At 36.9% G+C, this 15,896-nt stretch overlaps 1 protein-coding gene across 1 annotated transcript in view; it reads left to right on the top strand.

Moving 5' to 3' along the window:
- The first annotated feature begins 3,531 nt into the window (after positions 1–3,531).
- Positions 3,532–15,896, top strand: part of LOC131573483 (contactin-1) — a 77,068-nt gene continuing 64,703 nt past the window's right edge. Inside the window, exons 1-3 of the mRNA XM_058827481.1 lie at positions 3,532–3,629; positions 12,142–12,271; positions 14,834–15,006. Of these exons, the coding sequence (XP_058683464.1) occupies positions 3,554–3,629; positions 12,142–12,271; positions 14,834–15,006 (379 nt within the window). The 5' untranslated portion in view covers positions 3,532–3,553. The remainder of the gene's footprint in view (positions 3,630–12,141; positions 12,272–14,833; positions 15,007–15,896) is intronic.

Raw genomic sequence — 15,896 nt, 5'->3', positions numbered from 1 at the left:
CACACAGGATATGGCAGTAAATGTAGACATTTCCCTAATTTGCATTTTGAGATATTAAAGAATCCTTACAATTGGATATAGAGAGACAGGTTTAGCCTTGTGTCCTGGGAGCACCTCTCATGCTAATGAAGCAACATGAGACACTGCAAGCTTCCAGAAACACTCTGGCAGGTCCCTGTGTTCAAAATTGAATGTGCTTACCATTCAGCTACCAATGCCCCACTTTTTTCTACCTCCTCTGGGAGGATTGCACTCCAGACAGCTCACCAGAACCTGTTTTTTTTTTTTTTTAATCTAGGAAAGGCTCTGTAGTGGTAAGTGGCTCTTGGGAAACTGAACAGTCCAAAGGGACTTAAGTGTGTTAATGAGCATTAGTTAGTATTTAAACATGACATGGTTGCAGTTAAATGCCTGCTCATTTTATTACATATTTTTCAAATGGCTTATTTTTTTGCTAAAATTCTGATGCTTTGTTTGGAAGAAGAAAGATTGTGTACTGTGCAGACTGAAGGAAGTATGTCTAGGTATGTAGTCACTCAGCTTTTTCAGAGAAGAGTGACTCTGCTGATCATTTGTTCAGGAATGATTTTTAATTAGGCAGCAATATCCTTCTCACTCTGCAAAGCAAAAAAAGTTGCAAGCTGTAAAGCAAAAGTAAATCATGCTGCCTGAGCACTGCAGCCCACGGTGTTGCCTGCGGCACCAGTGCTGCTAGCTCAGATGTGCTGGACGACTCCTTAGGTGGCTGGGTGGTAACACCATGCACAGCTCTAGCACCTCACACACACAGCGATGACCTGTGTGCTGTCTCATCTTGTAGCAGCCAGTTCTGCCAAAATTCAGCAGAGTGATGTGAAACAGCTTCTCACCCACAAGCTGAGATGAATCAGGAGGGATGGCTGTGCTATATATACAGAACCCACTCAGCCGAAACAAGTGAGAGTAGAGAAAGGATTTAAATCCTGGCAGGGTGGATATTTTTGTCTCTGAATAAAATGAAGTATTTATAGCATTTACTGACACAATTTTTATTTACTGCAATTGAAGCCATTGTTCAAACCAATTTTTTTTTTTCCTGAGACAGCAAAAAGGGATTTTTTAAGAACTAGAGAACATTGTATCTTCCCAAAATTGAACTTAAATTCTGATGAAGAGAGGGAGGAGGGATCTTCCATCTATGACTATAATTCAGAGAACACAGTGCTCTTAACAGTCTCCTCTATCAATACACTTGAACACAGTTATTATCACCATGAGCTGCTGTGTAATTACCGTTGTTCCCTAAAGGGTTCCTGTTTCTTTGCTATTTAATTATTTCAGCATAACTATGCAATTTACTCATGTCATTTGGAAACAAATGTTTCAGGGAAGGCAGTGTTTTATCACAAGGATGTCATAGTCAGGGCATGGCTGCTATAAAAGTATACAAAGTCATTTCTTGGTCTAACCCACCACTGTCTTCTGGATGAATCACACAGACACAGCAGTTCATACGTTGGTCAAGGCCAATGCCTGAAATAGTTGTGGATATCATTTGTGTGACAGACTCTCAAGAAACTTTAGTGCCAACAGAAGTGGGAAGGTAAAGATGTTTAGTATATTTTTCTCCTTGGATCCAGCTACACTAAGCATATGTGTTGCCAATGTAAGAGCCTTTTTCTAGGGAATATTTCTAAATAAATCTCAGTTCTGGGGAATCACTGTTTAACTCTTGTCTGTTTTGCTGAGCTCACTTTTCATATAACAGCCATAATTGTAAGGTCATGTAGCTTTTAACTTTTTATTAAGGATTTATTCTGCTAAAAAAAAAAAAAAGAGGAAAAAATGTGACATGCAACAGCTCCTGTAATTTCTGAGCTGGAAGATTTTCTTGTGATATTTCTTGTAATTTTCCTGCATTTAGGGTTTATCAAAACACTCCTGAACTCTGTTCTAAGGAAGTTCACTGTTGAGGCATGTTCAAGTGAACATCTTAGCATTATTCTGAGAAAGAGGGGACAAGTAAAAGGCCCCAATGGCTAAGCTACTACAGCAGGCATGTCTGGCAGCAGCTCAGATGAGAGGCTCTCTGTAATATGGGCAGGATTTATCCCAAACATACTTAGGGAGTCAAGTGTATTTTTACTTGTGCTTTGTAATTTAAAATTGCTCCTTTCTTGGTATTGGAGGTGGGAAATGGGCAGTTTCAAAACAAAATCTAAGATATCTGGATTTTGGAAATGAACAATTTAGTAAAAATTTTGATGTGGAAAGGGAAAGAGTCATGGTAAAATGTGGACATCTCTGTCAGAGTCATCAACTCCTGGCATGGGGGCCTGGAAAGCAGGAGCATTGAGATTATACGTTGCAAAAAGTGAGAGTGCAATATTAGAATCAAAAAATAATTTAGGTTGGAAAAGATCTCTTGAGATCATTGAGTCCAGCTGCTAACCCAGAACTGCTCAAATCTACCACTAAACAATGTCCCAAATCTACAAGTCTTCTTTTATAGCATGGGCCGTGTCCTGGGATGTGTATTACTGAAAGGTGTTTAAGTATGTATAAGCATATTTTATTATTAAATAGTAACAAAATTAATATACTGAGGAGACTGGATGATATCAGCATGTGCCTGAGATACAATATTCTGTCAGTAATAAGCTGTGAGCCTTGCTTTGTGTGAAGTTCTTAACGAGTGCTAGAGCACAACCAATCAAGAAGTAAGAACAAGGTGTGATGGATGTAAAGAGTGTATTTATATATTCATGACAAGAAATCCACCAAAAAAGCCTAGAGAATTGCACACTGTAAACATGATGACACATTTCCATAAAGAAATAGATATTAGTCCCTAGCAAGAAACAAAAACTTGCAAAATATTCTGATTGAATGTAGTAACAAATCTTACAGAAGTGTCTGAAAAATAATTTAGAAAATCTTAGATTATTCAAAAGAAGCTCCATGCTTTTTTAGTTTGGCTTTAGTATATATACAGGCAGAGTTTCTCACTGTGGAAGAGAGAAACCTTTGAAAACAATGTTGCAGTAATGATTATATTCAGTATTTTAAAGGAAACTCATAAAAAATAAAACCACCTTTGTGAAGGACCATTTATTGTATAGTAAAAATTTAAAATAATGATACACTAGACAAAATGAATCTGAAAGAGATGCATGTACTTCAGTTTCACTGTGGTCTAATTTTTACAGACTTTGAAGTCATGAATTGAAATGTAGTATTTACTGAGATGGAGGATAGAACCCAGAAGTGTAAAAAAGGATGTTCAGTTTTAATATTTACCATATTATACTATCACCAGAAAATCTCAGTACTCCAAAACTGAGAGCTTTCTGAATAATAGAGATAATTGATTTAATCCAGAAATTCTGATGATCCAATTATTATTCAAAAGATTCTCTCTTATATTAACTCTAAAGTATTCAGTTTAGTCACAAAATCTGCCAGGCCAAATGTGATATGGGATAAAACCTTATGTCAGAATTATTCACGCTCTCTTCTTTCTCTGTTACAGCTCTGAGTGATGGTATTGCAATGCACAATTCCTTTTGAGATAATGGCAGAACAGAAGATATCCATTTGGTTTTTCATCTATCATCTTATTACACCTTGTTTTGTCTACTCCCTGGCAGGTAAGATGATCTCCTGTGTTAATTCATTAAAGTAACTGTTGTTAGTTTTATGTGTTTCAAGGACAATTAGAATGTTTGTATGGCTTTATTTTATTTGTGCAGGTACACCAAATTACTTAATGTGAACAATTAAACTGTCAGGAAGCATATTTATTAGACTGCCTGCCATAGTAAAAAGTTTGAAAAAAGACAGATACGGACTTTAAATTTGGCGTTGTCTAATCTGATATACAGAATTAAATCTTTCTCTAAATTGTAAAAGGTATATCAATTGCCTAGTGTGCACAGATGATCAACATGTTTAGAATAATGAGAAACAAAATTCTATATTATTGACACAATCTCATAATTTTTCAGAAGCCCATTGTAGTGGTAGTTTTCATAATACAGTGGGACAGTTCTACATATTCTGACTTCAATTTATTATTAAAAATGACAAATTTTTTCATAAGGAGATGTGGGGCATAGATAATAAAACATTCTGGAGTCGTATTTGTAGCATCTGCATTTAAAGAAATGTTTGCAATTGAAATTCTAGTTCTATTTTGAGAGATTGAGGGAGGTCTGGGAAAAGGCAAGATTCCAACTGTTCCTAACAACTTTGAGATTTGTAAAGCTTGTTTCAGATTTCCATGCCAATTTAAATGAATGCTGGGTTTTAGTTGCTGGCATTAATTTTAGGCTAGTATAAACAGAGCATGCACAAAATATTGACCAATATTTGAAAAGTGCCAACATTGTGTACTAATGCTTTGGTTCATTTCAAGGTAGGCTTTAGATCCTTCCTTACTTTGAAGGTCACAGACTTGCTTGATCTGGGATATCCTCTCAGGCGTTGCCTCAATTCCGCTACCATGAGACTGCATTCCTTTTTACTGAGTCAAAAAATCTGATTTATATTGTGATGTAAGCTCATTGCTTTTAAGAAATGAGTCCAGAACTCACAGGGATGATTTCTGGTTTAGCAGAAACATTATTTTATTCTGTAATTTTGAATGCTGTTCTATACTCCATGTCTGAGTTGGATGGAGAATTTACTGATATCTAATAGAAATCAATACCTTCACAATATATTTGCTGTGTATTTCAAGAGTTTTTTCATTGTTAAGATATGAGGCTTGCTGATAGCACCAAAATTACAACTTTAAACTCACCATTTTAATTCAATACTAGTCTTTTCCTGAAAGAATAAAAATAATAACAAAAAAGACTGTGAAGTGCTATCAGTAATGTTACACACATGCTTTTGCTCTGGACCTGTTGACATCAAACAAAACCTGCAGTAGCCAAACAAGTGCTGGATACTGGTTGATAAAAGAGTCAATCAAGATGAAAAAATGTTCAGGTAATTTCTTGACAGGCAGGATCAAATTATTAATGTTATTGTGTATTATACACATCACTGTTGTGCCCATTAGCCAAAAAAAACCTTGGCACCATAACATAGCTGCTGGCAAGTGCCTGAGAATGGCACTGGAAGGTTGAGTGCCATGAGGGTCACAACAAAGTGACATAGGAAGAATAAAGGGGGCTATCGTGACACTGCGTGCAGCCTGAGTACACACTTACACTGTCATAGCAAGGCTTGTTTGATCTCTCACTGGACTGTTCTTGGCACTCTTAGATTCCACGACAAGATAGAAGCCTTTGGTGTGAAGGATTGTGAATCCAGGGCAGGTTCTAATAGTGCTGTTACTGTTCAAAGAATTTTCCTATCTTATCTCATGGTATGGAATAAATACTTGCTTGCATTTTACATCAAAAGCCAAAGTTAAGACTTGTGACCGTCTCTAAAGGTATGGCACCGCCCTCCAATGTGGAAGATTCCTAGTTTTATATAATCATAGTGTGTTTGTTACAGCCAGTGTATTACTGCAAGGCTGAGTTGTGCACACACTCTCTGCTCCTGGACTTGCTCTATTTTGCATAAATCATTAAGTAACCTTTTGAGTGCAGAGAAAATCTGCTTCTATCATCTAGGGTTTATGGCACCCATCTAGGTTATATAAGTCTGGTGTTGCAGTCTTTACTCAGCCCCAGTGCTTGAATCTTGCTGGAGGCTTTCTCCTTTCAAATGGGTGTGAGAGCTGCTTGCAGTTAGTCTTAGCAAATTTTCCTTTTGAATATATTTCTTGGCAATGAAAACGCCATTGTATCCAGAAAATATGTACCTGCAGTAACCAAGATGAAATATAACGGGTTGCTTCGAAATGTTCTCAGTGTGGTTAAAAAGTGAAAGATACTGAAGAGAAGGAAGGAGCACAAGTAGAGTGATCAAGTTGGAGGTGTTCTTTCACACATGATATCAAGGGGAACTCTGGCAGTGCCAACAGTAAGGGAGAATATGTAAACTGGGGACAGTTTCTAAGTAAAGAGCATGAGTTCTCATTTAAATAGAAAGACGGACCACATTCCAGAGTGAAGAGACCAGTTAACTGGAAGCAGATGTTGAATGCAGAGTATTTAAGAAATTGTTTTAGCACCTTTTAACAAAACACACTTTCTCTGCAAGTATATTTGTCTCCTCTTGCCTTCTGTGGTGCTGGATCCACAATTCTGGGTGCTTCTAATCTGTAAATTGCTTTCGGCAAACTCATCTGGGACTCTGTAGTCTAGGTTTTTGCGGTCTGTGCTCCCTAAACAGACGAACTATGATATTAACTACCCTGGACCCAGGAAACTGATAGCTTGCAGATACATTGTGTTTTGAGATGCCTTACCCTATGGGTGTCCCCAAATTCAAAGATATCAGCCAAAAAAACTAAAAGTATTCAGAATTCATGTATTTGACTGAGCGTTAAGAGCTTTTAGACTTTAACAGCTAGAAGGATTTGGGAAACAGAGAGCTGGCAAGCTGAAGCTGCACTGATTTGAGATGTTCAGAATTGGGCCTGAAGTGATGACAGGTATTCTGAGACTCTATAAGTTGAGGTGTTTTATTTGGTTTCAAATTGTTCTTCTTCTCACTGCAGAAAATTCTAAAAAAATTTCCCAAAGTGAAACACAATTTTTTAGGAAATTTAAAGTTTACTTTGGAGTTTGCACCTTAATTTTTTCAGACAGTTCTATTTTGTGGTAATCAAAGGCAGAAATTGAGAACTGTTGCATTGACTGTCTATTTCTCATCAGTGGTGAATGTGCACTTACTTAACTGAAGGGAAGCAAAGATTTTATGAATCAGTGCATCAGAGGTATAGGCAGAGATCATCTTCTGCAATGAGACAGGAGAAGTATTTATTTTCCAGGTAAACTAGTGCTTGAAATGTAGTCTTGCAGATATAAACCAGTGAAAAAGCCATAAATAATTTGGTCTTCAACTTACTGATAGAACAGACAGTTGTTACAAGGGTTACTTTTCAGAGTGCACTTTGAGTAGTGCAAGGCAAATGAGAGCAGCAAATCACTCCTCAGGGAACATGTCAGTGATTGTCAGTCCACTGCCAAAAAACTTATTTCATGCCTATTACTGATAATATTTGACTCTTCTTCGCTTCCCCCTGACATTTCTCCAGTGCTCTTCCAAGTTGCCTTTGACTCCCCATTAGATTCCTGTCCTGTTGCTAAGTCTGAATTTCAAACTTTTCTGTTATCCACTACTTTCCATATAAATCAGCGAACTAAAGTGTATCTTCACTTGGGATAATAACCTATCACCAAAAGAATTAAGACTGTTTTTCAGCTACAGCTTGTTTTGTTCTTGCAAAAGACTAATCAAAAGCTGTAAAGACCCTGTATTTTATTGTGCTTAATGAATAGTAGATTACATTTGGCTTTGAAAGGAATCCATAGTGAAAAATGTCCCTCTGATGATTTATTTCTCATAAAACTGTTCTACTTTTTGCTTTGGGATTTGATAGTGAGAAGCCAGACAGTATCTATGAGTTTAGGTCAGATCATGCCTTAGAAGGCAGCTTGTCACTCTAGTAAACTATTCTGAATTGTGCAAAATGAGGCAATAGTTCAGGGGTAAAAATGTTAAAAGCCCTTCTGCTTTTTAGGCAACAAAATTTCCAAAAATCACAAGGAACTGAAACTGTAGAGAAGGCTGGTGAAACAAGAAAGCCAATAAGATGCAGACCTCTCAGTGCAAGGCAGTTGTTTTAATGGGGATGCTGTTAGACAGCATGCTGAATTTCTGAGTGTGTTGCTGGTATTTCATATGCACCAGGAGGGCTTGTGTGGGGAGATTGTGCAGAATAACTAATGCACTTTAACTTCAACCCTAATTTGCTGGTCACTGGCAAATCCCATGGGATCAACATGTTGGGCTCTTCAGTCACTTTTGAAGTAACACTTAGATTTTTAAGGAAGAACCACCTAAAAATTTAAATATTGAATAAGCAAATGGGAATATGTTTAAAATACATTAATTGGTATTGGCTGACATTCCTCTTAGCAGTATGAGAAGACCAGAAAACTGTACCCTATTAGGCACAAGTGGAGAAACTTGCTCTGCCAGAGGCTGAAGCTTTTCATACTTGAAACTTGTTATAAAGGAGAAACTACATCATTAACTATGTGGCTCTTCAATGTCCTCACTGGCACATAGGATATAGAAGTAATTCTCTTGCTTCTTTGGGTCCTGAAAAATAGAGGCAGCCTTCCCCAAAACAATCTTAGTCTTTCATATAATATGAAGTGAGAGTGCTGGAGTGGTTACCTTTTCTGTTTGAGTGCTGGCTGGCTCTTCGAAAATGATTTTCCTTTAGCCTCTTGATGACTTACATTTATGATGTGCCCCTCTCTTCTCCATCATCATGATACTACATTATGAAGTGTTTTAACGTGAGCACATCACTGCATCAGCACATAAGCTTCCCATGAACGCCAAGTACAACTTTCCCCACATGACTGAGAGAAGTAAATAGAACAATCAAGCCCCCAAACCTTAAATTATTCATGCTTGGACATTTTCCAGAATAGTAGGTTCAAGAAGGCATTTCTGAAGTAAGGGTTAGAATCTACATTATTTAAAGCTTTTTATCACAGCATACAGAATGATTCACATTCTCTAAAGAGAGATAATTTTCTTCCAAAAAAAAAAGAAGTGGATTAATATACTCGATATACTTAATACCTGTTTACCTTCTCTGTCTTATCCCTGCTTGGATCTTAGAAGACTATTTCATGCTACTGTCAAGTGTTTCACACTCATAAATAAATAACCATAATGTGTTTGGTGATCACAGTGCTCAGAAATGTGGAAGTGCACTGCTTATGTTCCTGCACACCTGGTAGAGGTACTTTGGCTCATTCCCAGACCATCTTGTTTCTGAGCATGAGCTTCTCAGACACGAGTGGATCCTCATTTCTCTAACATATTGAAAGCAGTACAAGAAATATCAAATGGTTTCTGGTCTTGCAAGACTAATGCAGAGCCTGACAGCTTAGTTAAACTGATAATGAATGACTCCAAGGCTCTTACGTTCAGCATCCTTTAGCACTCAAGGTTAATCTAGCCATGCACCATGTTAACAGATCTTTGTCCCTTCTCATGTTAAAATATGTAACTGGATACAACACTTTCGGGTAGATCAATATTCACACCCAGCGACTGTCTCAGGCAGCCACTTTTGGCAATATTAAGTGCCAGGGAAATAGATAGGTGTACAGGAAGCAGAAATAAAAGAGGACTCATTAGAAAATGTCACAGAGAATGGATGACAGGACCGCCTTCCAGAGGGAAAGATTCCTGTACAGGATCCATAATCTCATCACTTGAGAAAAGATTTTCTTGACCTTTGCACAGACTTCCTAATACATTTTAGCACTATTTAAAGGTCTGAGTCTTGGTTTCAGTATTCACTGAAGAGTACCTCCAATAGTCAGGTGATAGCTTCTGCTCCAATTTAAAATACAAATCACAAGAAATTTACCCATAACATAGGGCACTGTTTGAGAGGTCATATATAGTCCATCCTCTTGTCTAAAGCAGGACCCAAACATAGGAAATGTGCTTCATCACGTCCTCAGTTTGCCTAGTATATCCGTTTTCTTCTTCTTTCTCTACTTCTCTTTTTCATGTAGGAACAGCTTCAGTGAGCTGATGCTTTTCCTTGTACTCTTAGTCTTCCCTTTGTCACCCTCCAAATTTTGTCACACAGTCATGGTACTTCACTTAAAGTGGGAACATTTCTTGCTGATCTTTTCATGACACCTTTCTCTTCTCTTTTCTCCTATGTACTGTTTCATATTATTGTGTCTGAGAATGAAAGGTTTATTGTTTGCCACACCTGAAATTCAGTGTGCACATCTTATTCTGCTCAGACAGACACCTGAAACCAAATTCATAATAGATTTCAGCAGAAGTGCCTTTATAAAGCACATTTGATAGGTGTGAGAAGCAGGAATTCCCTCAGTATAATTAATAGTGCTGGCAGCATTAAAAATGCATGCCATGAAATGCCTAAGTGCTCTTGTAACATCATTTGAGTCCTAAGGTGAAGAGTCAGCTGCATATGATATGGCTATTTGCTGCTAGAGGCTGTTGGTATTCTGTATTCATATTTAAGCACTGCACAGAACATGCCATCAGGTTTCTGGCTTAGTCATTCCAGTCTCTGAGCAAGTACATGAATCTTGACTTTGCGGTCTGAAATTAGTTCTTCTTTTGGTCTAGCAGTATGTAGAATTTTACATTGTGTTGTGCTTTAAAATATGGAAAAAAAACAGACCATTGTTCAAAAGCTCTGCCTTTCTAGCTGTTCTGCTTTGCTTCTTTGAAACAATTCTCATTGCATTAATTAATTTTTTAAAATTAAATTGCCTGACCATATATTTCAGAGCGTAACAGTGTCTTCTGTACCTGCTGCTGTCCTCAACGGAAATGGTGACTTTTCTTCCCCAGATTTGAAAGGGCACTTGCTTTTTATCTGCAGTCTTTTTCTAGTGCTGTAATCCAGTGTCCATCTATGAACAGGGAATTTAGAAACAGTAAAAAAGATATCTGCAGAAAGAGTGTTTTATGCATATATGGTATTTTTACACTGGTATAATTCACATTCCTTACATATATAGAGAGACTCTTCTTTTATAGGTTTCCTAAAAACTGTCTAATTTAGTCTAAAATGTTTTAGGACCAAACTTTAGGACTTCTAAGGGAATGAGTACAAAGTCATAATTTTATTAAAGAACATTAATACTTTACATTGCCAATTTATTTACTTATCTGAGAAGGTTTTTTTTAAATTACAAGATATGTAGCAAATTTTTATAGTCAGCACAGACACTACTGCAAAAAGTTAGGATTTTTCCATCCATAACCATGGCTTTTGAATTAAATTATTCAGCCATCTCTGAAGATCTTATTAGTTAAAAATTATGTTTGTTTTGTGTTTCCCTTGTATTAGAAGATTCTTGCAGTCATTTCACAAGTCTCTGGCATCTCTAGGACTTGGTGCCAGGCTCTGAACTTGAATGGAAAGTGAACCCGTTAGCAGTCATGTTCACCTTTGTTCTCCCATGAATTTGTTTACAAGTGTCCATACTGTTATTTCAGTCTCGGTAGAGACCTGTGAGAATTAGACAAGTGTGTTGTCTCAAAATTTTATCTATATGGAGCATCCACTGCCTCCTCAGAGAGTCATTCTGTACCTAGAATGCATATTTGACATTTTTACAGGGAAAAAAACTCCAGTTACATCCTAGATTTACTAAGAATTTTCCCAGAATGTTCCACCTTTGCCCTTAGTCTTGCTTCTTAGACCCCAAATAGCAACCTTGTATGCTTGGAGGAGATAAAGGAGAAGAGGGTGCAGCAGGGGTTGGCAGACCCTACCAACTTTTACAACAGTATCCACAAATGAAGGATAAAGATCACAAACCACAGTTTGTGTTCAAACCCATTTTACATTTATTCACCTTTAAATGCTTGGCTTTGCAAGCTGAAATTATTTTCAGTGTAGGACCTTTTAAAATTGTATTTTGGAGTGTAGAGGCTAATACATATCTCAGCTTAAAAGGAAAGACAGGTGTGATATAGAAACAATGTAATTTTTGGCTTTGATACCAAACATAAGGTGGTTTTTTTGGTCTGATGTAAAAAAGATTCTTTCTGAATACATAAAATCATTGGAGATGATTAGGTTATAAGATAAGGAATAACTATGAGTAGTTGTTTTGGATGTGGACTTTTTTGATCAGAATTTGTTCTGTTTGGTGAAGTAAGTTGGTCTCACTGTATTTCTAAGGGACATATCTTCAGTTCCTAATTATCTCTACATTTGGCCTAAACAGTGACTAATAAGTAATTTCATCAGGGGAGGCACAAAAGGTAGTATTAGAGGAACAGAATGTGAGTTACTTTGGTTCTCAGAAGGCAGGAGTCAGTGAAGGACAGACAGCACTTTTGTTACCCGTACCGCTCCAGTTTTGCTGAAGCACACAGAATTTAACTTCGGGTGAGTCACTATTTTGCCTTCACATTTTGATTCTTGAATGTGTGATGCAAGTTTGTCTTCAGTTTGACTGCTAGTTAAAAAGTGATTAATTTGAAACTCTGTTCTATTTTCAGAGGAAGGAAACAAAGGTTATGGACCTGTTTTTGAAGAGCAACCTATTGATACCATCTATCCAGAAGAATCTTCAGATGGACAAGTTTCAATGAACTGCAGAGCTCGAGCAGTTCCTTTTCCTACTTACAGGTAACATCTCCTGCTTTGATTTTCAGATCTTGCATGTTTGATTCAGCAGCTGTTTCAAATTGTGTTATTAAATAATTGACTGTCTTACAAGGTTGCAGCAAAGTCTTCAAGACAGGAAAAAATGGGGAGATATGCAATTTTTGAGAAAGACCCCAACTTGATTTGATTTGCCAAAATGTCTAATCCGTGTTAAAAACACAATATTATGTTAAATATTTTCAGCTTTTGAAGGAAACACTGATCCATATGTAAACTAAAAAAAAAAGAGGTTACCTTTCTATCTTAGCCTCAGGTTGACTGAGATTTGAGTCTTTGCTGGTTTTGATTCAGAATGGCTTTTTTTTATTCTCTTTTGCTTTGAAAAGAGAAGTATTGATTGTTGAACCTGGTTATTCTACATCCCATGTTGATTTTTCATCCAATGTGTTGCAGAGCAGTGATCAAAAATGTGTCAGCTATGCTACTGAAGACAAGAAAAACTTTGCTCTGAATAAACATCAGAAACTACTTTTAATACAGATTCCCACATGACTTCTTTCGCAATATTTATATTATTGTAGAAGGCAATGCTTTGTTGTGCATTCATATGAGTTTGTTAGCCATTATCTGCTCATTGTGTAAAGAGAAACGTACTTAAGACTATCAGTATTAAGACTGTGACTAAATTACAATCTGATCTTACCAGCAAAAGAGATCCATTTCAGTAAATTACCCTATGACCTGCCCTCAGTACTCACTTATGTGTGTTCCCAGACTGGTTTCTAGAACAGAAAAACCTATCAAGTCTACTGGCCATTCTTTTAATCTGCATTCTTTTAATATTGCGGTCAGCTCTGGTATTCCTCCATCCAAGCAGCTTATTTCATCTTCATTGCCACTTTTTAAAAGATGCTAACAGGTTGCCTCCCTATACAGACCCACCATTTGAATATGATCCTGCTACATGACATTTTGTTGGAAAGTGTGGAGAGATTACATATACTAAGATTTGATACCCTTTGATGTATTTCCTCATCCCTTCCAGCTGGTCCAGAGACTCCACAAACCCTGTTCCCAAGACTGCAAACACACCATCTATAGATTATTACAGTCTCTAAATAAATTTTGACATTCTCCTTTATCTGTTTTGGGCTCAGCAAAATCTGAGCTAGCAAAATCACTCTCAAAGAATTGCATTGCACCTCTAGAGCTTCTCTGTCTAGGTACAGATTTGACAATTAGCACTGATAGGTGATGTGATGATAATTGCAGTACAGAATAAGGCCATTTTTCTTATTTTTTGACACATTATATAGTATATCTCAATATGTTATCTTCATCTCAGCCATCTAACATTTATCAAGCCAAAATTCTTCTGTCTCAGAGGTAAATAAGTCCTTCCTGCCATTTTCATTGCAGGATGAGCTGTCCTCAGGACATTTATACCTAGATATTTCTGAACAGAGGATATATTTATTTTTTCTAACACAGACATATAGTATGTCTCACAGGACTGAAGTGATACCTCTAGCATTCTATCAGATCAAAGTGCTATTTTCTGTATCTTTAAAATTCTTCTATTTAATTAGATTTTTTTTTTTTTGTTTTTTAATGTCACTCTTACTATTATTTCTTTCTATGGCAATTGCAAGTTCCACTTCCAAATGAGAACTCTGCATATTTTGGTACATCTTCAATAGTGAATGAATAGGTGGTGTGTGTGTTATCATTGTCAAATACTAATGCCTAACCTTACCTTCTGAAAAAAGAAAATATTTATGGGGAAATGATTTGATGATTTTTAAATGTATTAAAGTTGCATCTTTGCGATTTGTGCACAGGAACCAGGCAGGTCCTTTCTAAGGTAACCGGGCTCCCTCTTGTGGACTTAGTAATAGACACAAATATAAATCATGAGTCCTGGTACCCATTCCGTGGTTTTTAACATTTCTTAATACAAGTAGAAATCGATCAGAACTGGGCCGCCAATTAACGTCTTAATTTCTTAAGTGAAAATTACCGTAATTCACTATATTGGCTGTGAGGTTTCACCATAACTAAGGGAAGAGTTTCCTGCAATTTACTGAAGTAGCAGTAAATAGGTCTTATATGAAGCATACCACAGTTTTTGCACTGACTTTACTGGCATGTTATGTTTTATAAAACATTTTCATTATCTGAAGCAGGTTTAAAAAAGTCTCTCATTAGTGCATACTTTAAAAGTGCAGAGGGAGTATATTTTTTATGCAGTCTGGCCTTAGATATTTATTTGAGATAGGTTTAAAGTCCATGTGTATGGTGGCTGCTCATTCACAGTCATCTCAAGTATCTCATACTGCTTGGTGAACAACTGTTTTAGCTAAGTTACATCTCTAAGAAGGAAGAACTGACACTGTTATGTTTAAAAGATTTCTGGACTTCAAATCTGTGCCTTTTGCTGGAAGAAAACGTAAAACTTGCATAGAAGTATATTAATAACTTCCTGCATAGTTTGTCAGAATCTATGTTATTTTTCACATCATGTTTTTTACCAGGTTTTCTTTTTGGGGAAAAATCTTACATCTGGCTTTTCTTTTTTAATAGGTGGAAACTCAACAACTGGGATATTGATTTAACAAAGGAGCGCTACAGTATGGTGGGAGGCAGACTCATTATCAGTAATCCAGAGAAATCAAGGGACGCTGGAAAATACGTCTGTGTAGTGACAAATGAGTTTGGAACTGTCAGAAGCAGTGAAGCCACTCTGAGTTTTGGATGTAAGCCATTGATTATATCAGAATATAGAAAAATTATGATTAGCTAGGAATGCCCAATGTTTTACACTGCAGTGTATTCTGCTAATATGTGCTCTATATGTATTATTCTGTAAAAACAGCACCTTAAGTGCCTTAGTCTGCAGAGATTGACACAAAATAACTTTGTAAGCATTTTATATTTAGCATTCAGCTGACATAACATTACAACCTTCCCAGTGAGTTATTGTTGAATTATTAATTGAAGAGACTCATGGAGCCAGATCTGGAGATAATAATGTCCAGACTCTTTTAAAATCATGGTAGGACCTGAGGGGAAAAAGTCACAGATGAAAGACTCAAGTGAGGGCATATGGTGATGAGGTGTAGTGCAAACACAACTGCAGGAGGAACGAACAGCACTTGATAGTAAATTATGTCCCCACTCCTAGGCTACAATGAAAAAAAACTTCTGGGGGAAATTTCTGTCAGCTTCTGACAGTCAGGAGCTAGTCTTGTGAAGACATGTACATGTACAGAACTGCATATCACCAAATACGTGAATTGTAAAAAAGTGATGTACTAAATGAAGAGTAATGCAGAATTTTATGGACTTAAGACAGTGTTTGGGATTTTTGTCTGATTTTGCTTTAAGTTACCTTCTCCCCAGATATATTTTATCATCAGAGGGCAAAAAAGGGAATCCCCCAAGAAAGGAATCCACTCTAACTGGGGTCCATTCACAAAGCCCTGTGTGCCCTGACACTGAGGGTTTGGTGCCCCTTGTCTTTAACCAGCCTCCATAAGTGAAATTCATTCCTTGCTGTGTAAGATCAAACATGTACTGAAAAGTTCAGCTTTCTGATAGTTGTGAGAATGTGGGACCACAAATATTAGAGAAAGTCAGAAGCTGT

This window comes from Poecile atricapillus, chromosome Z, assembly GCF_030490865.1.
Source record: "Poecile atricapillus isolate bPoeAtr1 chromosome Z, bPoeAtr1.hap1, whole genome shotgun sequence".
In the NCBI taxonomy this organism is placed as follows: Eukaryota; Metazoa; Chordata; class Aves; order Passeriformes; family Paridae; genus Poecile; species Poecile atricapillus.
Note: the sequence above shows the minus strand (reverse complement) of the source record. Positions and strands in the feature narration are given on the sequence as shown.